The following is a 27,441-nucleotide window of genomic DNA, read 5'->3' on the forward strand; positions in this document are numbered from 1 at the left end:
CTTTATGTGCATACTTCGCTTTTTCACAGAAATTATACTGTATGTAAGTGTTTTGTATACTTACAAAATGTTTAATAAACTTGCTGTTTGTGAATTATATATCACGCAACTACTTTTAGTATATCCTAAATTAAAGATGAACTAATGAGATTCCTAACATTCCTATGTAATGTACTTTTAAATGTTAGCGTTTAATATTTTGAATATGAAAATATTAATAAAAATTTTATGTCAATAATAAAAATATTTTAATAAAAGTAGAAAAAATTAGCATAGTAATTTTTGCTCAATATCATTGTTCTAATCATTTTTTCACCTGCATAACGATAAAAGATACATAAAGATAAAATTCTATGTTTCGTTTGTAATTTTATAATTGTATTCGGCTACAGTCCATGGTATAGTACTTAGTATGTGTATGTATCTATTATCTGCTATTATATATGTACATAATTTTAAGTTATAATTCCAAAAATTACCGCTAGATGACAGAATTATCAGTTGCAAAGGGGGTTGTTACAGAATCATAGGGTGTGAGACGGTTGTGGTCCTGTCGTTCCTCACGAAAGAAAGTTGCTTAAAGAAAAGTGATTAAAAATGTCGAAACTTATTGGAGAGCTTATAGCAATATCTAAAGGTACGTATTTAATGCTTAATTATTATAAGTATTTTATTTTATAAAGTTAATTATAACTTGCTGATAAAAATTGATTGTTATATAACTCAAATATTCTGGTTGTAAAATAAAAGAGAATTAATTGTTTTGCTATCTTAAATTACGATCATATTTCACTCATTGAAATTCCAGAACAATTTTAAATAAGTCATTAATGGACACATAATTTGTCAGAAATATTTTTCTTAATGTTTTCAAGGTTATGTAAGATATATATATTTCCAGTTGGTTTTACTGTCAATCGTTAATAATTTTTTATTAATATAAATGAAATGTATTATAATTATTACTTATAATCATGTATTTATTGCAGTTTTATCAACGAAAGCCAAGCCTGCTGTTAGGAATTTTGTATATTATGGAAAAGTAGAATTAGTTCCACCAAAGGTATCTGACATTCCTGCCATAAGAAATGGTATCTCCAATATAATCAGTGCTGTTAAAAATAAACGATATCTTGATCTCACAGTGCGTGAAGCTTGGCTAAATACATTAGTTGGAATTGAAATTTTATGTTGGTTCTTCGTAGGAGAATGTATTGGAAAACGACACCTCATAGGATATAACGTATAAAAATGTATTAATATTCATATGGGGATATAATCTCTGTATAATAGTTACTCAAATAAATATATATATACATATATATACACATATAAATTCAATTTTAATTTTATAAATAAACATTAATATTATTTAATTAAAATATTTTCTTATTTCATTGCTAAGTTTCATAAAAGATGTGTCATTTAAAAAAAAAGAAACATTAAACATTATATTATATAATTATTTATTATACTCAAAAATAGGATCATGTTAATATATGCTGTTTTGCATACTGCCATATACATATTGCTCCACTAACATGAACATTTAATGATCGTATTACACCAACTTGTGGTATTTCTATGCAGGTATCAAACAAAGGTATCAAGTTTGCAGGAATCCCATCTTTTTCATTTCTATAAATGACATTTATTCTTATTCATATGAATTTATTTATTTTATAATTACTTACCCTAAAACAAGAATTGTCTTTTTCTCAAATTTCATATTTAACAAATTTGTACTATTAGCTGTTTGTTCTACTCCTACCAAAGACCATCCCATATCTTTTTTATTCAGTAAGTATTTGCATAGTTCATATGGTTTTGCCTGCAATGGTCATGAATTGGTTACAATAAACCTCTTTTGTATGTATTAAAATGTTGTACATATAAAATATACCTCTGTAATAGTTATCCAATATTCAGCTGATACACTTAGATTCTGAAATTCCTTATCTTTAATTTGATTCATATTAGCAATAACCAATTCTTTTACATTAAAAATTTCACAAGTACGAGCAAGTCCCCCTAAGTTTGGAGTACGACTAACAAGACATGCTACAACTATAAGACCATCTTCATCTGATATTCTCTTATGAGAAATGGATTCTCTGATTGTTGGAAAAATATCACTATGTGACAAATTGGTAGATATTAGAGGATTAATTTTTTTTTGAATATCATTCAATTCTTCAAATTCCATATTACCATTTTTTCCAAAAGATTCTATACCACCTGTTTTTTCTTTAAATTTTAGGAATTTAGTATTCTTTACATGTATGAAGCATATTATTAGAAATTAGTATAATCATAATAGTTTATAAAATACCTGAAGATTTTATTAAAAATGATGATGTTTTAGTATCTGATAATGATGTACTTATGTTATATAGCTGAAGAGAATGACCATTAAATTCTTCAAAATTCAAATTTTTGAACAAATGTGGATTTATCCATTCACTTGCATCCATATCAGTCAATCGAGGTAATTCATAATAAATTGTCTATAAATAGAAAGAAAACATTATTTAAGTATTATATTTTTTTATTTTTATTTATCTATTTAATGATTTTAAATAGTAATTTTAATATTACTTGTAAGGTATAGTTTAGTATAGGATGAAAAATAGAAAGATAAAAATCATCCTGAATTTTGTTTGAATTTCTTGCTAATCCATCTTTCAAAGTTGCAATTGCGGCATTATATAATCCTCTATATTGTAATGTTGCATGATCAAAATTCATTTCTTCCAACATTTTGTATAATTTTACAAAGATAATCTATTGTGAACAAAATATTAATATGATTATAATTTATTATTAGTTTATAACTCAACATAATACAATTTACCTGAGCGTAAAGACGCATACTATATTGTTGTCCTAAACAGCAACGGGTAATATAATTGAGTGCCGTTAAAATAAAATTACTTTGGGAATCTTTAGGTAGAAGTTTAGAAACATGATAAATGATACACATTATGGAACTAACACATCCTGGACGTGTTTTAATACCCTACACATATTATATTAGTCAGGGACTTCTTATATTAATAAAAAACAATTTCATAAGAGAAACACAAAACTTATTTAAATACCTCTTCAAAAAATTCCCAGATTTTATCATGAAATTCTATATTTTCCACAAAAATTTTTATTAATATCCATTCTTGCATTATTCGAACACTATGTTGATTACTTTCCAGAAGTATTAAATTACAAAGAAATTCTTGCAGTATTACAGTACTATCCTGTAGATGAGTTAAATGTTTTTCCTACTATATTTATTACTACAATTTAAAATAAAATGATATGTAATTCGCATACAATATTTTGTTACCTTAGTTAAAATTGGCTGTATTATTAATAAAGTTTGCATAATTCGATGCTTTATTTTATGTATGTAAGAATGATTGAAATATCGTTTATTTTTGTATTTTTCTAATTTCTGTAAAATACTTGGGAGAAATGTTGATCCAAATTCTCTATCTTCATTAATTATCTGATGTAGCAGAATGACAGAAGCTGCTCTAACATTAGCATCATTATTATGATCTCTATTAATGAAGTTAAAATATTAATAAAAGATGAATATATAAAATAATGTTAAAGATTATAAAAGTACTTACATTATTTGTATATGTTGTGGGTAACAGCTATGATAATTTTTTGTAATATATAAATAGACTTGATTTTCTATTTGTTTATCTTTTCGAAGTACATGTCCATGAAGGAGACATGTTAATAGTGCATCTTGTAGATTTTTTAAACAGCACGTGTTTAAAAATTTCATTTCATCTAATAAAAATTTTTTCAGTTTTGGCATATTATTACTTTCTTCCAGTAGTTGATTAAGAAACTAAAAATTAAAGATAATTTTAATATACAAGAAGAGATTCATTTCCTGAAAAATATATTACTATCTTACATTGTCTACAAAATCCTTAATATTGGGTAATAGCAAAAAATTATTGTTTATAACAACTCCTATAAGATTTTTTATTGCTAGAAAATAAATCTTGTTCTTTGTACTCAACAAAGTGGTTTTCCAACATGTAGTGAAAATAGATATCAAGTTTAATTTATTTTCTGGATCTCCTATTGCTCCCTTATTAACCATTGTTTTTAATATCAGTGCTACTTCTGGAATAATTTCATTTCCTCCCATTTCATATAAATAGGAAATACTTTTAATCCAGTCAATGTTTTGAGGCCATAATTTTATTTCTACTTTCGTTAAAAATTGATTTACAAGTCTAGCAAGTAATACATAACAATCTGACGCTATTTTCCCTTTCAGTTCTATTTCAGATTCATCATTACTAGGTATGTGAATATTATGGATATTTAATAATGGTTGTAAATAAAATGAAGTGTAGTTTGTATATAAAATATTTTGAGTATAATGTAAGATATATAAAGCATATATGTAATGCATGTTTGTATATTGTTTTATATTTTGAATAATAGTTATACTATCATTTTTAAACTTCTCAACATAATGTAAAATTTCTTGTTTTGTTAAAAGCAAGTTTCCATTGTTAAGAGTTGAAGTAATTGCAGTAAGATATCTGTTTAATTCTTCATAATTAAACTTGTATGGTATGCTTTTGCTGCTTTTAAGTAAAAATTTTAATGCATCATTAATATATAAAGTGAACAGTTGTATAATACTCTTCTGTGTGTCTATGTCATTTAAATTAAGTAAATATGACATAAATTCTATCATATAAAAAATATGTGCAGTATCTGCATAAGGTCTTGTAGCTATCCCTTTCAGTGATGATAGCCAATTATTGAGTACACCTTCTACAGGACATGATTTCTGTTGTAATATTAGACCTGCATCATGAAACATTGTAACAATAAGAGCAAATTTTGCAGGATTGAATTTTACATGCAAATCTTGACATGGATGTTCCTTACAAATAAATTTAATAAAATTTATTGCATCTACTTTTACTAATACTTCTTTCAACCATGCTATTATAATATTCCATAAAAATGAATTTCTTATGAAAATTTCTTCTAAAGGAAATTCTAACAACATATCCATTACAATTTTCAAGTCATTAATTTTTTTTATAGAAAGAGAAATTGTTTTTATAAGTTCAATTTGAAATGCAATTCTTAATATATGAGAATGCATTTGGTTTTTCTGAATTAAAGATTTAATTATATTTAATTGATCATCTTCCCAATAATTTAATACTTGACTTGAAACTGTCCTTAAAACTTTCATCATATAAAATATTGGTATAGGAGCCCATGTTTCTTCGTTCATTATTTGAAGAACTTTATTTAAAAATTCAACTTGTTCCTTTTTTACATGTATAAATAATGTTACAATATCGTTTAATATTTCTGGTTCTTGTTGATAAGTTTTACATTCATATAAAAATGTATTATTTAAAACATGTATAAATAATTTTACAAACTGATCATCATGTAAAAGAGCAGGTAATTTACAAACATACAATATTCCCTGTTTTACTATAGTATTATTTTCATGCAATAATATTCTTTCAAAACATAGTTGTAACCAAATATTGCTAAAGCAGTTGTTACATGCAGCATGCTCCTGACTTCCTTTTACCAAAATTGGTAAATGAGTTAATGCAGGTAATATTAGATGATGTTGTTTTTCTTCCAATGCTTCTAATATCAAGAAATAATTTTGTCTAATGTCATTTATTGATATTTCTGTTTTAATAGATTGATTGCATAGGAAAGGAGTAATTGTATACTCTATCGATTTTAAATCACTTTCAGCTATAGTATTCATAAAATAAGTTATTTGTTTCATTATAAATAATGCTTGTTTACGATACTGCTGTATAGGAGACTTTAAGCTCTTCATTATTAATAACCATAGTTGTTTTGTACAATATAGATCATGATGTATAAGACTCTTATCTTTTAAGTTTAATGAGAAATATATATCTATTAAAATGCTGAGTGCACTTAATAAATCTTTCAAATCATCTAATTCATTTAAGATACAATTCCATACAGCTGGGAAAATACTTTCAGAATCAAAGGTATTTATTAATTTTGGGAAAATTGAAGCAAATAATTGCCATTCCTTATTTTCTTTCATTTGTAACCATAATATTATATCTTTCAGGTACAAAGAATTAAAACGTTTCAGTAGATTTGATTCCAAGTCATTATACAGAAATTTCTTTAATTGTAATGATTCTAAAAAGCATTCTAATATTTTCATATACAAAATTTTACTTTCATTACTATTCAAGGTATCAGCATTCGACTTCTGAAAATTTATCAAGTGTTGTTCAATACACCGTACATCACAGTGAAGCGTTAATCGTAAAATTATAATATCGTATAAAATTGGATATTCGATAAAATTTTGTAATTTTTTTTTCCCCAATAAAGTATTTTCTATAATTTTAAAACATAAATCATTTGACACTGCTTTAGAATGTTTCTTTTTTGTATCAAATATAAGTTGATATTCATAACATAATATCATTCGAAATGTATGTAATTGCTTTGCATATAAATTGTCTTTTAGTATTTGGGTATTGTAATATTTGTTTAAACGATGTAGCAATAAAAATGGGTCATCTTTGAATGCAATGTCTAATAATTCCAAGATTGAAAAATCTATTGTTGAAGTATGCATATAGCGTTCATGCAGATCCATTTTGTTGTAATTTTTTATTTTTATATATTTAGACTTATTTACATATTACGTAAATATATATTTGCAAAAAAATCTTAATGTATTTTATTTAAATATATTTAATTCACAAGAATTTGTTACAATATAGTATTTTATTTAACTTGTACATATCTTTGTATATACCCACTATACAGCTGCTAGCCTACTAGTTAACCAATTATACCTAACCAATAAACACGCACGTGGTTATTTAGAAATATACATATGTAGCAAACGGTAATTTATTTCGTCATAAAAAGTCAATAACAGATTTTTAATAAGTTCCTTATAAATTTATAATACAAATTGTGTATATCTCAAACTGAAGCAAACACGACAGTGGAGACTTCAACACTTAGCAGTTTCAGGAAATGTTGTATTTTCTGACAACAGGAAGCAACTTCCTGAAAATCATTAGCTTGGTCAAACAAGTGGTCAATAGCCGGCACATAAGTTTGACGAGAATGGCTAAAAGTAAATTTGAATATGTGAAAGAATTTGAACGTGATGACAGTTGTTTGCCAAATTGTTGGATTGTGGTTAGAATTGATGGAAGAAACTTTTCAAAATTCTGCGAAGCGCATCAATTTACTAAACCGAATGATGTAGCTGCTTTGCAATTAATGAATCGCGCGGCTATTACGGTTATGGAAGATTTTAAAGAAATCATTCTAGGTTTTGGTCAAAGTGATGAATATTCTTTTGTCTTTCGAAAAGACACTGAACTTTACAAACGAAGAGGTACGTACATTTTAAAAAGTAATTTATAACATGATAAATTTAAGATGATAAATAATTAATATGGAAACACAAAAGATATATTATGTGCATGTATATGTATTGATCTCTATGCAATTATTATTGTTTACATGTTACATAATATTTGTATTCCATAATGTTTAATAATACAAATATATTGTTTAAAACATTTTTATAATATTTTAGCTTCAAAATTGATGACAAATGTGAATTCTCTTTTTGCATCATCGTATGTTTATCATTGGCCTCGTTTCTTCCAAGGCAAGGAATTATATTATCCACCATCTTTCGATGCCCGTGTTGTATTATATCCTACAGATAAAAACTTAAGGGATTATTTAGCATGGCGACAGGCTGATGCTCATGTAAACAATTTATATAACACCTGCTTTTGGAATCTTGTATTAAAAGGAAAGCTAACTCCAACTCAGGTAAACTCTCTTATAATACATATATATATATATTTATGTACATGTATATAAAAAAATGATAATTATGTACATATACATGTGTAAATAATTATATATACCTTGGTAATTTTGAATCCTATTTCTAAAAATTATTGTTTTTATTTATTTATTTTAATTTTTAGGCAGAAGGAAAACTTAGAGGTACATTGGCATCACATAAGAACGAATTACTTTTTCAAGAATTTGGTATAAATTATAATAATGAGCCACCACTTTTTCGAAAGGGTACTACACTTATAAGGAAATTAATACCTGATGGGACAGGTAGATTAAAACCTGCAGTGGTTCCATTGGTAGATGATATTATTGGAGACCGTTTCTGGAAAGAAAACCCAGAAGTACTCGGGTTAAAAAGTTTAGCAACTTATCAACCTCCAAATTTAGTAAATAATGTTAGTTCAAATCCAATCAGAACAACAAAACCACCATCTCCAACCACGAACATGAAACATATTAATAACACTCCACCACCTCCAGTTGCTAATGTGAATTCTATGAAAGAAGAAGTGCATCCAGCAAGAAGCCGAGAATCAGATGGAGAAAGAATGCAGTGTGAAAGTGAACGAATTTGTAGAAGATAAGAAGTGTTTTATATTTTTTTTATAATAAATTTGAAAAACATCCTAACGGAAAATAATGGAAGTTTATTTCCAGTAATATTAAGAATATTTTAATCGCGTTTTATCTGAAGTGGTAGTATTATAAAATATTAATTATTAGTGAAGGAATTACAAAGTACAGAATTGATAATTCTGACTACATTTATGATTCCTTCACTTGAAAATTAAGTTTTATCTTACTACTTTTTTAGAGAAATTATATTTTTATATGATAAATTGCATATTTATGTATATACGTGTACTTTCACATACATATATACACATGTACATATATATGTATATGTTATAAAAGTATTTTAGAGAAATGGATACGTATACATATATATTTGACAAATATTTTTCGTTAGGATTTCATATTTTAAAACTTATTCACTTTCAGTATCGCATTTTCTAATAGCAAAATATTGTATCAATTAATCTTAAATTATTTATGAAATGAAAGGCTGCTCTAGAGTAAATGTACTAAGATTTTTATAAAAAGTCTTGTTCGTAAACACAAAAGTAGTTTACTAAACCATTTTGAATTAATTTCAGGTATAAAATTTTATAATTCTGCATGTGTATGTTTGTAAGTTCTATAATAATCAGTTTGAATATTATCGTATGATGGATTAATTTGAATATTATTACATGATCTATTACATTAAATATTGCTTCGTTATTAGAAGAACATGCAAAATATGAGTATTTTAGAAATAAAAGTATTGTAAGTATGTCGTTAGATATTTATGTTGTTCGTCTTTTTCATTGTATGGATATACTGATTTACTTACCCGATTAATTAAATTTTCGACATATAATTGATCATACACATAACATGTATATGTATATTGCAAAATTTCTAACTTTTTTGGGTAAAAATGAAGAAAAATGTAAAACTTCAGTTTATAAGATATTATTATTTGAGTTGAATGTTTTAAACTTATGTGGAATGCATTATATATTATTTTATATTACAATAGAATCAATAATTACAACATCAGAAAATATCAAACATAATATATACTGCTACAATAAAATACACTATGTACACCTATATAATATAAACTCTTACTAAATAATAATTTTATGTATAATAATTTTCAATATCATCTGTTCAATTTGGCTAGAGACACAGTTATATTTGTTTATCTCAGTTATTAATGAAATAATTATATTTTTTTTGAATTTACATTTGTTTTTTCTCCATAATATGAAATACTGCAGAATTATTAGTTATTCGTGGTTAAGAAATAAAAATAAGAAGGAAAATTTACTTTTGTCGTATGATATTGTTGCATAGTTAAATATAAATGATCAACAAAACATCAAGAAATTTATTAAAAAATTGGAATGTAATTATCTATTTTAGCACGATGCTTTTGTGCAACACATTCCGCTATCCATACAATATTACGGCATTCTTGTTCCTTTAATTTAAGATAACTGTAGAATACTCCAAAGTGAAATTGTTGAAGGAAAGCATGAACGTTTAAGCGAACCTGTAGTAATAATATTAAAATTAGAAAAATTTAAAGATATTTTGCTACATTAACTTTTCTGACAATATTAAATTTACCTCATGCTCAAAGAATTTATCTTCTAAAGTTTTATCACCAGGATTGTTACCTGCACCTTCAAACAGAGCACTGTATTCCTGAAAAAAGAATTCAAATGTAAAATTAATACATTTATATAAATGTGTATTGTATATGAATTCAGAGATATAAATTTCTTAAAAAGTATAAGATCTTATTTTTAAAACATATACATACAACAAAGTATTCTGCTACAGCTTTGACCTGTTCATAATCATCAGCCCTTGCTAGTGCGGCTAATCCATCTGGATTTAATTTTCCACAACGTGGATACAATTTTGCTCTATCATCTTTACCCAATTCAGTTCCAAATGAATTTATGGTTATAATAATTGCTCGCCTATCAGCTTCAAACTGTACAAATAATTCGTATTTAATAGATTATGTCATTGGATTACGTTAATTTACATTCATTATACTGGTCGTAATTTTAATTTTGTAAGTTAGAAATGAGATTTATATCCACAAACATATACAGCGTATGAATTGAAGAAAATAAAAAAGAAAGAAATAGATAAATTGTCATTGATTATATAAAATATTAATTTGAGAAAATTTAATACCGCAAGTATTTCACACATAGTATCTGCAGTTGTCCCACCAATTTCTTTACAAAATTTATAAAATGCTTCCAAATAAGCTTTGTATAATGTATTTCTGATTATTTCTATGTTCATTTCATCCAAATCTTGTTCGGAAATGCAATCCACAAAAAAGGGTGCTAGAATTTGATTGAACATTTAATATAGTAAAAAATGATAAATCAAGATATGATTAAGGAATACAAACTATTTTATGCTTTCAATATATTATATAAAAATTTTAAGACATATTTAAATATATTTCATACCTAAAGGGGTGTCTACCAAAACTGCGTTATAAAGTTCAGCAGGTGTAGCTGCTACATGAATAGCTTCCATTTGTTCGAAACTGCCTAGAGGATGGCATTTAGGGATCAACTCTGAAATTGGTCTTTGATGCAAAGTTCCAGTAATTAGTAAAATAATATTATCGATCATATAACTATAAGTAATGAAATCTAAAAATTGCGACAAAGGTTCTACAGAATGGTTGCGCATGTGTTGAAATTCTACAACAAGCTTTTCTCTTAATTTATCATCGATCACACTAACAGAAAGTGGTGATGGCTCATTAGCTAAAAAACTGCCATAATCTGTACCAGCCAAATGTAGTTTTAAATCTGTGGAAGTAAAAATTAATTAATATCGATAGGTATTAATAATAAATTGAATATCATGTACTTTTTAAGTTTCAGATAATTTTTATTGTTTCTGGAACTGAAATATAAGTGTTGGGTAAAACTTACCTTCAAGAGTTTCACATTGTACAAGATTAAGATAGTCACTTTGTTGAAGAATTCCACATTTAAAGCCTCGGCAAAGGCCCTCCAAATACCCTCCGTCGATGTTAAACATACAACCCTTCATTTTGGAGGATCGTTTATTACAATTACTCCAATTGAAATACCGATACGTCAAAGTTGAAATCGGACTCGCCCTTTTTCGTGTCGATCATATGACCATCTAGCGAGAAGTTTGTTGCAAGCCATGAAAAAATGGCCAAATTTCTGAATGATATCGACTTCGAGTAGCTATCGAATATTTGATCAAATTGATCCATTTAAATTTGATTTTTTCAAATTTTAGTAACTATTTTCTAATAATGCAAAATTATATACAATAGTTTACAACAGGTCAAAGATTATATTAAAATAATCATTAATCTAGTTAAATACAGAAACCTTTCACATTTTTCCTTCGTGTTATTATGTATTATATCAAATTAAAAAAAATACTTTGATTTAACACTATATACTAAGCTATTTTGTAGTGATCCCACAACAATATACAAAAAATAACAAATGTACACGGGAAAACATATTATAAAACAGTAAATATATTATGGTTTTGAAAGTACGCAAAACTTAATGTACTTAATATATTCAAAAAATTAATTTAAGAAGTAATAAATTGAGTTTAAACTTTTCGATACGAATGTGTGGAGATAGGTGTTTAAAATAATTCTTTAAATAAGTTAAATTTTTAAGGGCAATAGTATAAAATTCTATCATTTTAAGTATATATACTTACTAAACTTAGTAAACTCATCTATTCATATATTTATATTTGAGTTATCGAAATCATTTATACATACTACTGAGAAATATATTTACATCATACGTTAAAACCGAGGTGGTATTACTACTTCTTTGCATTGTATAGTGAATAACGCATACTAGTATAGAAGACTGTTTTGATGTAATACGCTTTTTACCTGTGACGTGTTTTATCAATTTAAGTGTTCTTTATATTTTACTAATTATCAATTGATTTGTGGTAGAATATATTACACGAAGTAGTATGTTTGGAAAGAAAGAGAATTCAAAACGGCAAACAAAACCCACTGGCAGTCTTGCACAAGTATTATCTTGTAATGTTTTTAACCTTACTTTTCGATTAGTTACATTTTTTTAAACATAATATCTTTTAACAGTATGGAATTTTCGACGTGCCAGCAACGTTAGATGATATAGGTAATGACCTTATGAATGACGATGACGATTTAGAAGCTGAATTAATAGCTTTAACATCTGGTGATGACAATATTGGAAAATCTAGACGTACTGGTAAGTAAATATTATTTATATGCTTACTATTAATTATCTGTACGATCAATAACATTTTAAATACAATATTGATATATTTTATCATTCGCATAGCATCTCGTAAACCAGTTCCTAAAGAAAATTTAGATGTAATGGTAACTGAAAGTATGAAAGATATAAATTTTGAAGAAGAGATATCTGATGGAGAGGATGATCCAGAATTATTGGTATAGATCCTATCATTCGTGTTTTTATTTCTAATAGCTGTTTAGTTATATTAAACTCATTTTTAATATTTTATATTATGTCAGAGTGAACTTAAAATGATTACGAATGAGGGAATTTCTGAGTCTATAACTCCAGAGAAAGAAGACAGTTTAGTAGCTGATAAAACAGAACAGTCTGAAACACAAAATGATAATGAAAGTATAATTAAACTGTTAAAAGAAAGATTACAACTTTATGAGATTGCTGAAAAAAAAGCAAAACGAGAAAATGAATTAAGTCGAGCAAGAAGGTTTAGCAGGGGTATTAAGACACTTACAGAATTATTGAAAAATGCTGAGGCAGGAAAATCTATTAGCGAAAACGATATACCGCCAGAACTACCACCACATGCTACAGCTGAAACAACTGAGAAAGTACTAGTAACTAGTAAAACAGAATTTACAGGTATTATTTAATGGAAAGCCATATTTCCTTTTTTGTTATGATTTGCTTTTTATAATCTTGTAATACTATATTTTTTAGAAGAAACTACCACTGCAACTGAGACTGATACTTATCCTGCAGAAAATAATACTGTTGAAGAGTCTGCTCCAATAAAAAGTATTGATGAAGAGGCATTAAAATTATTGAAAGATAGACAGCAACAATATAAAATGGCAGCAATAGCATGGAAAAGAGCTAGTAACATGAAGGAGGCTCTCCAATGTTTAAATATAGCCAAACATTTTGATATAGTTATTGCAGCAGTAAATGCAGGAGAAACAGTTGATTTATCAGATATGCCAGCTTCTCCAAATCTGCCTGGATTAGATACTACTACAGTATCAACTGAAAAGTCAGAAAAAACAGAAAGTGAGACACAGGGGAAGTCTTCTGAAGACATTGCCTCAACAGGTAAATTTTGATGGTAATTTGATAATTTACTTTGTGCATTTAATATTACGAAAATGATATTGACACATGAAGTGAATTAAATTTGTTAAAAATAATTATACTTCTAATGTCTTATTTTATTGGAAAAACAGAAGTGAAACCACCAAGTTCAGAAAATTTAGAGGTTGCTTTAAAAGAACGTCTTGAAGCATGTAAAAAGATAAAAGCAACTGCAGAAGGCGAAGGAAACTCGTCCAAAGCTCGCAGATATGGTCGCATTTGCAAACAATTTGAAGATGCTATTAAATTATATGCTCGTGGAAAACTCGTTCCTTTTGATGAATTACCTACTATACCTGGTTTTGAACCCCTTACAGTTCCTTCGCAATCTGTACCTAATCCAGCAACAGATAAAAATGGAAAACCATCAGATTTAATAATGCCAACCAGTACAGAATCTAAACTACCTGAAAATAAAGTTTCTTCAGATCCAAAAGTTCCTGTCCCTCCTGCGAAAACAGAAATAGGTAGTTGAGAAAATGTTATGATTTATAGAATGATCTACCATTGTTAAAATATTTAATTAATATATATTTTAAATGATAGGAAAGAAGCAAAATCAAAAGACATCACGTGCTGAGAAACAGTTAGCTTTATTACAACAACGCCAACATGAATTAAAGCAAGCTGCTCTTAATGCAAAAAAAGAAGGAGATATAGAATTAGCTCGTACTTATCTAAGGCAAGCAAAAGGAATGGACCCATTGATCGAAGCTAGTAGAGGAGGCTTACCAGTTGATATGAATTCTATACCATTGTCTCCAGCAGCAAAAACTGAGCTTAATACAGATAGTATAATAGGTTTATTGGATGATAGTTTTACGGTAGTCGATACTGAAGATTGTTTAGAGAAAGTAATTGGAACGGATGAAGAAATTTATGAGAATCTTGAGTCACAATTAATGAAACAAATTAAGGTAAACTGATGACAAATGTAAAGTAAATTTATAAATCTTTAATCGTAAATTATGCAATTGTGTTATAGTGGTGTTTATGCACCAGAGATCATTGTAAAGCATTAGGAGATGTATCTGGATATAATAAGTGGGAACGTCTAGCACTGAATTATAAACGAGATTTAGATATGCTAACAGTTCGAAAACGTGATGCACTACCATCACCACAACATCATTACGAGATAAAAACTCATACTATAGTTCAGTTAGTATAGTAAAGTTTTCCACTACGTTAGTTAATAGAATTATTACATTGTAATTGTAAATATATTGTTTTACAGGAGTTGCACAGATTTAAGTGATAGTGACATAGAAATTTCAATAATTAGGGGAATAAATTATTCGAAAGATGCAGATACTTATGTCATATTTGAATTTCCTTATCCTTCAGATAGTCCTCCATCAGATAGAACGGCTACTGTTAAAGGAACGTGTAACCCAGAATATGAAGCAGTATTTCCATTAACTGGAATAGATCGTTTATCAAGACCGTGTCAACGAACATTCAAAAGACATGCATTAAAATGTCAAGTTTGGGCTAAAGGGTAATGAAAAAAGCGACGTAATCAAATTATGATTTATTCGTATTTTGACAATACTATAGTTTTATAACATGTATATATTTTTAAATAATTTATAATAAGTTTCTTTCCGATAACTTATACTATTTTTCCAATTAGAAACATTGGTAAAATAATATAATGTCATCTATTGTTTGTAAATAATATTTTTAAGGATAAAATATAATTATATATTAGATATAATAATATTGAAGATAGTAAATAGATTAGTACGTTGCTTGCAGATGCTCGCTGAATTCCATCCTGTGTTGCATTAACTCAAGGTATGAAAATTCCGTATTTTTGTAAAGCATTCAGCTTCTAAATTATGAACCAGAGATAATGTGCTATTGCTTTATTTGTTTTCTTTTTTTCATTTATTCTTCTTCTTTTTCAAAAAGCGCATTTATTATAAGACTGAGGCATTATTAAGTAAATATTTCAAAATAAGAGGAATAAAAGTCGATTATAGAAAAAAATGTTTGGTTGTAAACAATTATTGTTGTGAATTGATACACTTGATTTCTATGATGCTCATATTGCACGAGCAGGCTGTAACAACGTAAACTTGTATTTACAGATTTTAGATTTAAATTGTATGAGTCCCAAATATTCAAACGTCCTTTTGCTACTAATTTGTATTTTTTATTTTGCAGAGGATTTTTTAGAAGCGATAGTCTCTTAGGTACAGTAACAGTGAAATTACAACCCTTGGAAACTCAATGTGTACTTCATGACTCATTTCCGGTAAATAATAAATACTATTTGTTAAATATTATTTTCTAATTAAATACGTAATTCTTATATTAAAGAAATACTATATTATCGTAGTTAATGGATGGAAGGAAGCCAACAGGTGGGAAACTTGAGTTAAAAATACGTTTGAGAAATCCGATTGTTACAAAACAGATAGAAAAGATTACAGACAAGTGGCTAGTTATTGATTATTGATTAGTATCCTGGAATTGCGATTTTAAATTTGTTTTATCAGCGATCGCACCATCGAGGCTTTGGAAATGTAACATGCTGATCAAGATGTGATAGAAATATGTATTTTGTTTTATCAACAGCTTTAATCAAGTTGATATGAATATGTATATCAACAACAACAAAAATATTTGTATGATATAACATGAGCATTCAGCCGTCATAGAAATATAATAAATAATAAATATGTACAGAAGCATAATTTAATATGTAAATATTGGAGCACAGTATGCAAAAATTTGTAAACATCATGTATGTATGTGTAGGCTGATAATTATTTTTTTAATCTTAATATATAGAAACAAATGGTATATTCCTCTGCTTTGTTTTTTTTATATTAAATTATGATTAGTTACAGATTGTAGCGAATAACTTGAATTATCATTATGAGCAGTTTTATAAATATAATTTTATAATCGTTTATTGTTTAAATAAAAAAATTGAAAATTATATCCTAAACATATAAATTACCTCTTAAGATAAGTATAAGATTATTAATAAATATAAAGGCTTACTAACTATATCGTTGAGTTACTAATTTGAAATTAATTTGTGATTCAAATATTATAGAGTAATTAAAAAGGAACGTGTTTAAATAATTGAACCCTAAATATAACTGAACTTAATTAGCATGCACGTAAGGGACTATCGGTTGTACATATCGAACAATTTAAACGCGGAGAAGGAACGATTGCGAACTGAAGCTGAATCCACATTTCCAGAGAACAATACAGCAGGTGAACCCCACTAACAAACTATTGTCTGATAATCGTTCAACTCTGTCTCCTCCCAGTTCGTCATTCTACTGTTTCATTCTCATCTACGTGATTCTAATCACCACAAATCCTTGTAATTTATATAATACTTACGAGATATTTATTCGCCATAATATACAAACAAATAATCGATTTAATAAAATAAACATAAGGCATAAGCTTTAACATAAAAATTATCGTATTTCATAAATAAAGTTGTCTTAACATGTTTTTTAATGTTATATATATGTATATAAAGTAGTTTGAATATTTTTATCGTGATTTGATCTTAAATTAATAGTAAATATATCGATTTTAACGCAGTTATTGACAAATGACGTATATTTGTTTGCAAAATATAATTAAGACAAGATATATAAAGAATTTGTAAACCTGCAAAGAAATAGAAATTACGATATACAATCAAAAAGCACAAAAAATAAAAAGAAAATTTATCATTTCCCTATAATAATTATAGGAGATTTACGATCAGCTTAGAGATTCTTTTTGCACGAGCTTCTATTCATTAAGTATTGTATTTCTTTCCACAATACGATTTAAATCAAATACATATTTCACACTCGACTAGAATTTCTCGGAAAACTGAATAAAAAAAATCAGTTCTTCGAAACGATCTTTATAACTCATCGGCCTTTTGTGATCCACGTACGAAAGGGTCAGAGTGCGGTACAAAAGGATGCTCGAAAAGATTGGTACACAAAAGCGATTGACACCCACCGTGTCGAACACTAGTGTGTCTAGTGGTTCCCGAAACACTGTTCGACCATGTCGTCGTTCGATTTCCATCGGTTAGGCACAAAAGTCTTTCCCGCGGTGCGCGTATCGATCTCTCACTATTGGAAAACAATGGGATTTATTTGCCAATTAGACAATTAGGTCGGCTGAAAGGGCGCAGAGCAACCGAAACTTCGGCGTACCGCGAGTCTGGATTACACGGTTCAGTGCAGAGTGTTTGGCGAGTATATACATACCGCGGTTAATGTTGACCTTTCGGCCTCAGCCAGCGGGATTCTGCGTGCAAATTAACGATGTTTGTTCTCAACCCTTTGGCCTGCCTTGATTCACCAATCTCGTTGGCTAGCCCTATCTGATCGTTAGCTACGTTAGTTCTTTGTGCGCGATTTAATTCTAACCTTTGAACGTTCGCAAAATGTTGGAAAATCGATAGATTATAATAAATTTTATTACTGCATTCTGGCTCTTTTAATATAGACAGAAGTTTGAAGTATTTGTGCTGGAGGTTAGGTTAGTGATCCATATACATTATACATATATTGACCATTGAGAATTATATATCGTTTTATATAATATAAGATAGAAAAATATATATGTATATGTAACCGGTAGAATAATAAAATGTTATCTTCATATATCATTTCTAATATCAATAGAGAAAATAGTTTATAAATATAGAAATACGAGTGCGTAACAATATTAAAATCTTTTGATTGCCAGAAAATATAACAGGCTGAGAATTATATTGATTTAAATGGAACTTTTAAAAATATTAAATTCGTAAATTTTATAATCTGTAAATGAATTATTCGTAATTTGATACTTAATCGAATTACAATTTTATTCTCAGTCGCAATATATCTTCTTAATTCTAAGAAATATGTGTTTTTTTACAATAATAAAAATAACATATTTCATTTTGTGAATAACAGAGATGGACTGACTTACACCATTATGATTTGTAGTTTACCATACGAAGAATTATTACTTATCATTATTACGTATCATTACTTTTATATATTATTACTATTGCTATTATCGTTACTATATTACAAATTTTATTAATTTTAATTTATGCTAATCCTTTGATCATCTTATCATTACCAATAATTATTATTATCGTTATTTCTAAACGCAAAATCACTTGCGTCCGTATACAAATGAATAACTGTTAGAGCAGACAGTGGTTTTAGTTAGATCACGAAGTCCAGCCACGCCTCCGTGTTCGTTTCGCGCTACACGTGCTCGTCGTCGACGACTCCTTCTTTTTCGAAATCGTTTCTCGTCGGATAGAGTCCGGTTACACGGTTTCTGCTTATTCGGCAGATGACCGGACGTGACGTCACTGGAACCATGCGAGTGTTGATTGCAGATGCTAGATGCGACTTGACACCCGGTTTCTTTTGCCTTCCTTCTCCTCGCGAATCCACCTCGCGGGGTACACCGCGGCTTCGCGTTACGTGATGCCTCGGTTTGGTCGTCTTTCGTGTCAAAATCTACGACGCATAACTTTCTATCTATAGGTATACTACTGGTACTAGACTAGTCAGAATATCCTTGTTGCCAACTGAATTTCGAAGAAAATTATTTTATTGGTCTTAGCGCTTTCGCGACTGAAAATGTTACATATTACGATATGAGTCGAAAATTTTTATTCGTCTCTTATTTTCCTTATGTTAATACTCGTTGTTCTTTATTAATTTAACATTTGTTTGACTAGATCCAACAAATAAAATTCGAAGATCTATTATTCGATAAATCTATTCACGGAATGTTTCGTGTACGTATTAGATACAAGTCGAAAATTTGAAATTAAAGTTCTAATTATTATCTATTAATTTGAAAGTTTTTTAAATTAACTTGAAGAAATTTGAATATTTGTTATTGCATGTTTTGTCTAAGTTTTGTTTTTAAATATTGTTATTAAATATTTCTTCTTTTAATAATCACTTACATATATCAATATTGTTATTAAAATACATTTAGTATCTGTTGATATACGGCACAATAGCGACTGGTATAGTAACTTATAAAGAATAGTGAAATTTAAAGCTGAAGCATCGATGCTCTTATCTGATACGAAAAAGTGTAGCGAATAATCAAGAAAATATCAGTAGGTATATATTTTTTACAAACGATAAGCGTAAGTTAAGGTAGGAAAACACATTTTCCAGTAGATGCCTAAATTTTCATTTTAGAGTTATCTTTTCGTAATTTCGTAATTTGCTTTCGTTTTAATGTGACAAACAATAGAAGAAAGGAATATTCGGTCGATCCTTTATTCTCGAACGATCGAAATATTGCAAATCCATGCATTTCTGAACTTTGTTCATTTCTATTATATAATATTTTCTTTTACTCGTGATGCGTCAGAGATTATGGTATGTAATTCATAGTTTTATCACACATGTATGTACTTATTTTATTGTATTATCACACGTTATCATATATTTTAGAAAAATTATTCATGATTATTAATTTCGCTATAAATTTCATCAACATCCATCTGTTTTAATACATCTATTTTGTATATACCTACTTTTATATATATACTATATATATTATATAGGTGTATTACTAGACTGCGGATGTGTATGCAAATTCACATTTTCACGGACAAAGTTAAACAAATGAGATTTAAACGGATTTATTGCATTAAATACCACAACGAATATTATTCTTTGGATAATTTATATATATTTCTGCAAGCTACGTGCATTCTACGTAGTTGCGCATCTTTAAATTCCTGGTTATCGCTAATATAATTTACCTCAATCGAAAGATGAACAGAACAAAGAGCTACTTACTCGTCGTTGACACATGTTGCTAACGATTACATACCTTGGACGAACAACCTTCAATTTTAATAAAAACTAAAAAGAGACGTTCTCCTGCAAAAGATTGTATGAAAATTCTGAAATCGTTGCATACCAGACCAAACAAAGTTGCATTTAATATTTTTGATTGTAAAAATACCACATGTGCAGATTGATTAGCCACATTTTCGCAATCTTTCCACGCGATGAAGTTCTTTGGCTATCAAGTTCAAAAAAAACGAGGGCTGTTATCGCGATGTACATGTATGCGTACCACGCGGGGCGTAGACGATCACGGGTGGCGAAGAACGAAGGTCGCCGATTTGAAGTCAAGGCGACGAAGATCTCGCCGCCCGATACGAACCGAGCGATGCAACGCGATCATTGTAATCACTTTATTGGCCTCATTTATTTGCCTATATCGATGATAAATGCAATATATTCGCAATTATAGCATATCGCGAGTATGTATGTCTATGAGATGCAGCAGTCGCGGTCGTCGAGTGATTACGCGGACGAGTGGACGAGAGCCGCGTCGCAGAGGTTGAAAATTATTGACTTTTTAGCATTCTTTTAACTATTTTGAACTATTTTTAATTAAAAGTACGGTTGAGTCGCGACTGGTTGGTTCCTTCGTGATTTTTGATCCCCGCGATGAGTACGATACGATGGGATAGAAACAACGTTTGATCTTGAATTTTCAATTCGATGCTGTGGTAAATATTTTACAATTAATTTTTCTGTCTTTCTTTGTCCTCCTCTTTCTTGCTCTCTCTCTCTCTCTCTCTCTTTCTTTTTCTCTTGTAGGTATAATTCGTACGTACAGCGATGCAAAATATAAATACTTTCTTTTCGTAGCTCGATAGCATTGGAATAAAATTATGGGATCGTTCAACGAAAATGAGCAATGAGTTCTATTAACGACGAAGTTGAAGGGAATACGGTAAGAGTCAACAAATTAGGAAGAGTCGATGAAGTGAATCATTGGAGAGAATCGGACGAATCAATGTTTACTTATCTCGAAAGAATCGCGAGCAGATAAAGGGAGTATAAAAAGTGCCAGCAATAGGGGAGATATTGGCTATTAAATTTAATAGCCAGGGAAGAGAAACGATGGTTTTTCTGTTCTCTTCTTCGTCCACTTCCACCCTTAGCTTTGCTAAAACAATAAAAACTTGCCATTAATAACGGCGTGGTGACAAATATGACGGAACTTCCGACGTGGTCCGGAAGTCGCTAAATGTGCCAGCGGTTAGTCTCATTCCCCTCCGCGAACTTGGTTCCCCGCTTTTTCGTTTCAACCGGCTTGACTTCGATAAACGTATTTTATATCAATCCTTGTAAACTATTTAACGAAAGATCGAAGTCTAAGATATCTCACGAGTCTCCTCTTCATTCACAGACAAACTTGGAATAATTCTGAAAGGGATGAATCTCGCTTTCAAAGACTACCTAATCTGAACCATAACTTACTACTAGTACCAGTATTAGTTAATTTATATAGACAGTAAATATATTATATTTGCTAATTTGTTGTAATGGATTATCTTTTCTAGAATATGTAATTGTAGTATGTATTCTTATTAATAGCTGCGTAAGTACATAAGTCAATAAAATTTCGAATAGTAATCTATTTCGCTTGTATCTAATGTATTGGGTTAGCAATTAAGGGATTACGGATTCTGTCAATGCCACCTAATGACAAAATCCACGATCACTTAGTTGCCAACCCAATATTAATCTACTCTACTACCCTGTTAATTGTTTTATGTTAGAATTATGGTTATTATATGTAAATATCATAAAAGCTTAATTTATGGAGGTGATGTAAACATCTCGTTCGACCATAGGACGATATACTAATCCCTACGACTGCAAACAATTTTTACAAAATCAAAATGTTTGTTTTTGTCTTTTGTCAAATTTTACAGAGATAGAATATAAAATTCGCAAGAACCCTCATTTAGGATCATCGCTATAGTAAATCATCCCTTAGGTATTGAGCATTTGAGGGATAGTTTGTCAAACAGGTACTCGATCCATGCTAAAATATCGTACGATCAAGAACAATACAGTCTTTTGTATAAACATTTAATATATTCTTTTCACTTTTGAATATTCAACCGAATAATAAATTTCCAAATAAATAGTCACATCTCGTCCATTTACTAAACAACTAGATATGTTTAAAGACAGTCACATGTGTCTAGGAATCCATATGCAAATAAAGCTTCTCTGTAAATAGTTGCATGATAAAAATATTCTATAGATTCGTTGCGATACCCCTCTCTGTTGTCGAAGAGCGACTTATCGCTCGCGGAACGGAACATTATGTTTTTAATCACGGCGACACAAATACCGCGATTCGATTGTTCCCCAGGCCGATACACAGCGATGATCCGAGAATAATTGAGGCACGAACGGCAAACAGATCTGTATCCTAACTACCGGAGGCGGGGGTACCGCTGCCTTTTCCCCCTTTTCTCCACCTTTTACCAACCCTACGCTCTATGACCGTGGCACGATCTTTACTTTATTGTCATCTGTCATCGCGCCGCGAACAAATGAGCGTCTCAACAGCCGACAGACAAATGACTCCAAGGATTATCCGGCGAACGTTCTTCGTCCTTTTCTCTCTTCGTTTCTCTTTCCATCTTCCTTCCTCCTCCGCCTTTCCCAATTCCAATTCCTTCTCTCTTTTTCATTGTGATTCTCTCTTTTCTATTGTAGCTACTATTCCTTTCTTTTTCTCCGTACCAGTGTTTCCCAACCATTTTTGAGTCACGACCCTCTTTTCTAATAGCCAGATACCTATGTAACCCAGTGATCGTCCTACCTTTCTATAGTGGGTTTTGCGGGGATACAGCGACTACGTATTCTTTTGGACCATCTTACAAAATCGAACTACTGTAAGTAACATTAGCGAAATTTTTCAAGTCACGAGTTGTCAGTTACCGGTACGAATAAATTCTCTTCTCTAACGCTAACAAATTTGACGACAAAAGAAACGAAATCTTACGAATTACCGGTCGTTCGATCGTTCTACGCGACGCAACATCGAGAAGTTGTAAAGGAGAAGTTTGCAACTTGCAATTTTCCATTCGTCGTTTTAGCGATACATACGTATGCATGAAGAAAACATTTTTAACCAGGTAAAGAAAACGTCCCGACTAAGAACTAGTCATGGTAAAATCACACACGACTATATACATCCCCAGCAAAATATTGGCAACTAAGTGATTGAGGATTTTGTCATTAGGTGGTATTGACAAAATCTTGACACAATAGATTTTCCTCGCTGTACTCTCTGCGAAAACCACGTAATTACGCGTATGAATGAACGTAGAAAAATCGAACAGCGGAGGCGAAGACGCTAATATCCAACGACATAAAAAATACAATGAAACTCGTCAACGACACCGACGTATGTTACAAAATTTAACTCTAACAACACCATTTTTGTCGTTAATAACCGACAGGTCGATGTGAATGAAAAAAACAAAAATATATTAACAAGTCGACTGTCGTAATAATCGCGAATATCTGGTTGCTTCTAGCCCCAAGAAGTTTTATTCTCGAATAACATAGCAACAAGGTTGTTTAACCATCGTTGAAATGAACTTTTCAGTGTCTTTTGTCGAGCTGGACCATTTGTTTCGCGCGACCCACGTAGCTGAAGCTTCTCACAGCGACCAACGTGTAAAAATAGGTATTTCAGAGGATAACTTTAATTTAACGTTGAAACTGCGTTCACAATCTTTAACTGAAAGTAACCGAAAGTAGCTTTTTGAGTGTCACTGGTTGGGAACCCGAATTTTATACGTACCTTTCCCGATTGCTTCTTTCCACCCTTCATTTCGTTTCTTTCTCTCATCCTTTTATGCCATACTCTCTTCGTTCTTGTCATTGATCGTCCGTTTCTCTCGCTTCTTTCCTTACGAATGAATCGGACAATATCCTCGAATATCAACCGATTAGTTTGTTTCGCCATGGTCGAAATATCCTACGAGTCAGTGAGTGATTCTTGGATCCTTGAAGCGGTCGTATCAACGTGGACCGCAGACCGTAGGTCCTAGACGATCGTAGATGAACGTAGATTTCGTCATTGTGAATTCTCTGCTACGATTATCCGTTGAAATTTCACTGGTTGATCGTGGTGATCGAAGTCGACGGTGGATAATTAAGACTTCGATTAACTCGATTAACGCGGCGATCGGTTTAGTAATTGAATCGTGATTGAACGTCGAGAAATTCTTCGCGTTATTCTGTTGGAATACAACGATATTTCGCGCATAGGCACAATACCCTTACACAGACACCCACACAGGCATTTGAACAGGACACTTACACAGGTCATACTCGTTACTGTATAGAGAGTGGGGTTGAAAGTATTTAAGGGATCATGGGTCACTACCTACGTCTAGTCTGAGAGTAACTGGCCAACGATCAACAATTCTTGTATACGTTGTTAATTATATCACTCGCTTATATACATCAGGTTCTGTAGTTCTGTTTAATAAACATCACTGAATATTATTTCAACACAAATATCGTGTCTTCCACAAATTATTAATCTTAACTTCAAGATTAAATTCTAACATATTCTTATTCGTTGCTTCTTCGTCTTATTAGTTGTTGTAAAATCGTCGTCGAATAAAGTTGTAAGAATGTAAATGTTGGCTGTGTTTTTAGCTTGTTCGTTAGCGATATTCTTTGGCAGAAAGAAATGTTTATAAAAGTAATACAGAAGTAGCTTTCGAATCTAACTGGTTACAGAGTCATTTTTAATTTTACTTTGGTTAAAACGCATTTTATATTTAAGATGAAATTACATTGATTTCGAAAATTCAATTGGGTTTACATTTTATTAACGAGATACAGAAAAGTATATTTAAATCCTATTGCTACGTCAAATTTGGAAATCGAGCGTTTATGTTTTATTGTTAAATGAGATCGACGTGAAGTAATATGTATATTCAAATTTGTTTTCTGAATGCGACTTGGTAGATTATATACATCGTATAGCTATATTTTGTCATATAACAGAACGTGGAAAAATATATCCAAACCTGGTGTCCGATCAAAATGTGCCGTTTTCACTGTAAGATTAGTTGTACGGTATACCACTGTTCCATTTGTGGCATAATATTCTTTCAGCCCGTACCGTAGTATACTAAATGAGTTTCTGAAAATTTCGTAGTTTCTTTGGAAAAACAGCTGGATAACTTAACTTAATAACGGCTTGCTTCTTACTTTCGACGTTTATTTGTATTACACACTGCAAATACAAACAACGAAGAGAAACAAAAATGAAAATATCACGATATATGTATACTTGTCGGATATAATTACGTTCTTCTTTTCCTTGGATAATTATTTACCAAAAAATATCGATATACTTTTCAATGGACAATGGAATAGAATCGTAGCTAAGAAAATAATACAATCAACTTTCACTTTCGCTAATTGTAAGATAAACTACATGCCAGTCAAAAGTCACGTCACTTTTATTTCACCGTGTTATTATCATATCTAATGAAAGTGACTTACAAAGCACGATCAAATTAATGACTGATCTTGCAAGGCCATCATTTAATATTAGATTCGATAACAGCATACTACTGTATCTTCGTTATTATAGTCTACACGTATCGCGTACACAGTGTTCACTTGAACATTTTAAATATCTCCGTGCACAACTACCCCATTCCTTTCTTACTTGTTACAAAAAAATCTCTTCCCAAATTCAATTCTCACTTTTCTCCGTTACATTCAACATTTTTCTCGAGAATCCATCGTTTTCGACACGTTTAGACGTTTTCAAATGAACACTCTGTATATCATTTCTACCACGCGTTAATGTTTCTCTATCCGATTTTGAGTTATTATATACGTACTTATAACCGATAAAAGTATTCTTGTTATTATCATTAACTTTAATTCGATAAGGCAAATTTTCGATACAATTAGCTCAGTGTAGAGAGTACTACATCGATCGATGGTCGCGATATCGGGACGATTTCCATCGAAAATTTTCAATTCCCCTCGAATTATCGCATATGTAACGTTTTCTCGCAAGAAAAACCTTTCTATCGACTGTAGGTGGGTTCATTGGTAGGTTGGCTTGCTGGCTGACTGGTTGGTATCGATGTGCAGGCTGGCAAGCCGGCTATGCTGGCTCAGCACTATCCCTCGTTCCTCCTCTTCCCTCCGGTACCAGCCACCTTTACTCTTGCTCCTCTCGTGTAGTCTTAGCCACGGCCTCATACTGAAACGCGTTCATAAACTTAAACTCCTTAGAGCCACTCCGGAGCCACGGTTGATTACGTGTAATTTGCATCCGGAAGAATTAGCGTTTTCTTCCTGTTAACTTCTCTCCGATATCGTACAATTACATATACGTTGAACGCGTTAGATTCGGCGATCGATTGATTGGTATTTCTGACCGTCGATGTGGATTGGAAATAGGAAAATGCAATTGGAAAGAAGAATTTTGGATAACGTAGGAGAATTATAGAAATGAAAATTCAGAAGAAGATCGATAAAGTTCTTTGAAATATAGCTAAAATATGTTGTGGTAGGAAAGTCACACCTATTTTATTTCGTTATACACGGAGCTATGGTAAAAACGATATTTCGTAGAGGGAACGAAAGAGAAACGCTTGTTCGAATTCGAGTATTTCGATTAGATATCGTTCATTTATACG

The 27,441-nt window shown here is 30.2% G+C and overlaps 5 protein-coding genes across 6 annotated transcripts; 3 read left to right on the forward strand and 2 right to left on the reverse strand.

Annotated features, from left to right (window-relative positions):
* The first annotated feature begins 490 nt into the window (after window positions 1-490).
* On the forward strand, window positions 491-1,326 carry LOC139990884 (ATP synthase F(0) complex subunit g, mitochondrial). The gene is made up of 2 exons (XM_072010466.1): window positions 491-637; window positions 990-1,326. The coding sequence occupies exons 1-2, from the start codon at window positions 598-600 to the stop codon at window positions 1,247-1,249; spliced, it is 300 nt and encodes a 99-aa protein (XP_071866567.1). The 5' UTR covers window positions 491-597; the 3' UTR covers window positions 1,250-1,326.
* A 116-nt stretch (window positions 1,327-1,442) lies between these two features.
* LOC139990827 (probable methyltransferase TARBP1) lies at window positions 1,443-6,673 on the reverse strand. Its single transcript, XM_072010362.1, has 10 exons — window positions 3,932-6,673; window positions 3,633-3,862; window positions 3,344-3,560; window positions 3,102-3,254; window positions 2,855-3,019; window positions 2,599-2,784; window positions 2,333-2,507; window positions 1,904-2,247; window positions 1,695-1,831; window positions 1,443-1,638 (listed from the first exon to the last, which is right to left on the reverse strand). Exons 1-10 carry the CDS (start codon window positions 6,671-6,673, stop codon window positions 1,488-1,490), a joined length of 4,500 nt encoding a protein of 1,499 aa, XP_071866463.1. The 3' UTR covers window positions 1,443-1,487.
* Window positions 6,674-7,062: 389 nt separating this feature from the next.
* Window positions 7,063-10,176, forward strand: Thg (tRNA-histidine guanylyltransferase). The gene is made up of 3 exons (XM_072010443.1): window positions 7,063-7,432; window positions 7,637-7,881; window positions 8,043-10,176. Exons 1-3 carry the CDS (start codon window positions 7,063-7,065, stop codon window positions 8,499-8,501), a joined length of 1,074 nt encoding a protein of 357 aa, XP_071866544.1. The 3' UTR covers window positions 8,502-10,176.
* On the reverse strand, window positions 9,420-11,579 carry Vhaac39-1 (V-type proton ATPase subunit VhaAC39-1). The gene is made up of 6 exons (XM_072010454.1): window positions 11,445-11,579; window positions 10,968-11,318; window positions 10,681-10,838; window positions 10,295-10,471; window positions 10,099-10,176; window positions 9,420-10,021 (listed from the first exon to the last, which is right to left on the reverse strand). The coding sequence occupies exons 1-6, from the start codon at window positions 11,563-11,565 to the stop codon at window positions 9,860-9,862; spliced, it is 1,047 nt and encodes a 348-aa protein (XP_071866555.1). The 5' UTR covers window positions 11,566-11,579; the 3' UTR covers window positions 9,420-9,859.
* A 781-nt stretch (window positions 11,580-12,360) lies between these two features.
* L(2)gd1 (lethal (2) giant discs 1) lies at window positions 12,361-16,718 on the forward strand. 2 transcript variants are annotated; one of them, XM_072010377.1, is made up of 12 exons: window positions 12,361-12,558; window positions 12,632-12,764; window positions 12,858-12,970; window positions 13,055-13,415; window positions 13,494-13,865; window positions 13,997-14,371; window positions 14,451-14,821; window positions 14,890-15,065; window positions 15,142-15,405; window positions 15,666-15,704; window positions 16,077-16,167; window positions 16,252-16,718. In XM_072010377.1, exons 1-12 carry the CDS (start codon window positions 12,499-12,501, stop codon window positions 16,369-16,371), a joined length of 2,475 nt encoding a protein of 824 aa, XP_071866478.1. In that variant the 5' UTR covers window positions 12,361-12,498; the 3' UTR covers window positions 16,372-16,718. The 2 variants fall into 2 exon arrangements, with proteins under 2 accessions (XP_071866478.1, XP_071866487.1); XM_072010386.1 differs by lacking the exon at window positions 15,666-15,704.
* Window positions 16,719-27,441: the final 10,723 nt, after the last annotated feature.

The sequence above is a fragment of the Bombus fervidus genome, chromosome 1, assembly GCF_041682495.2.
Source record: "Bombus fervidus isolate BK054 chromosome 1, iyBomFerv1, whole genome shotgun sequence".
NCBI lineage: Eukaryota > Metazoa > Arthropoda > Insecta > Hymenoptera > Apidae > Bombus > Bombus fervidus.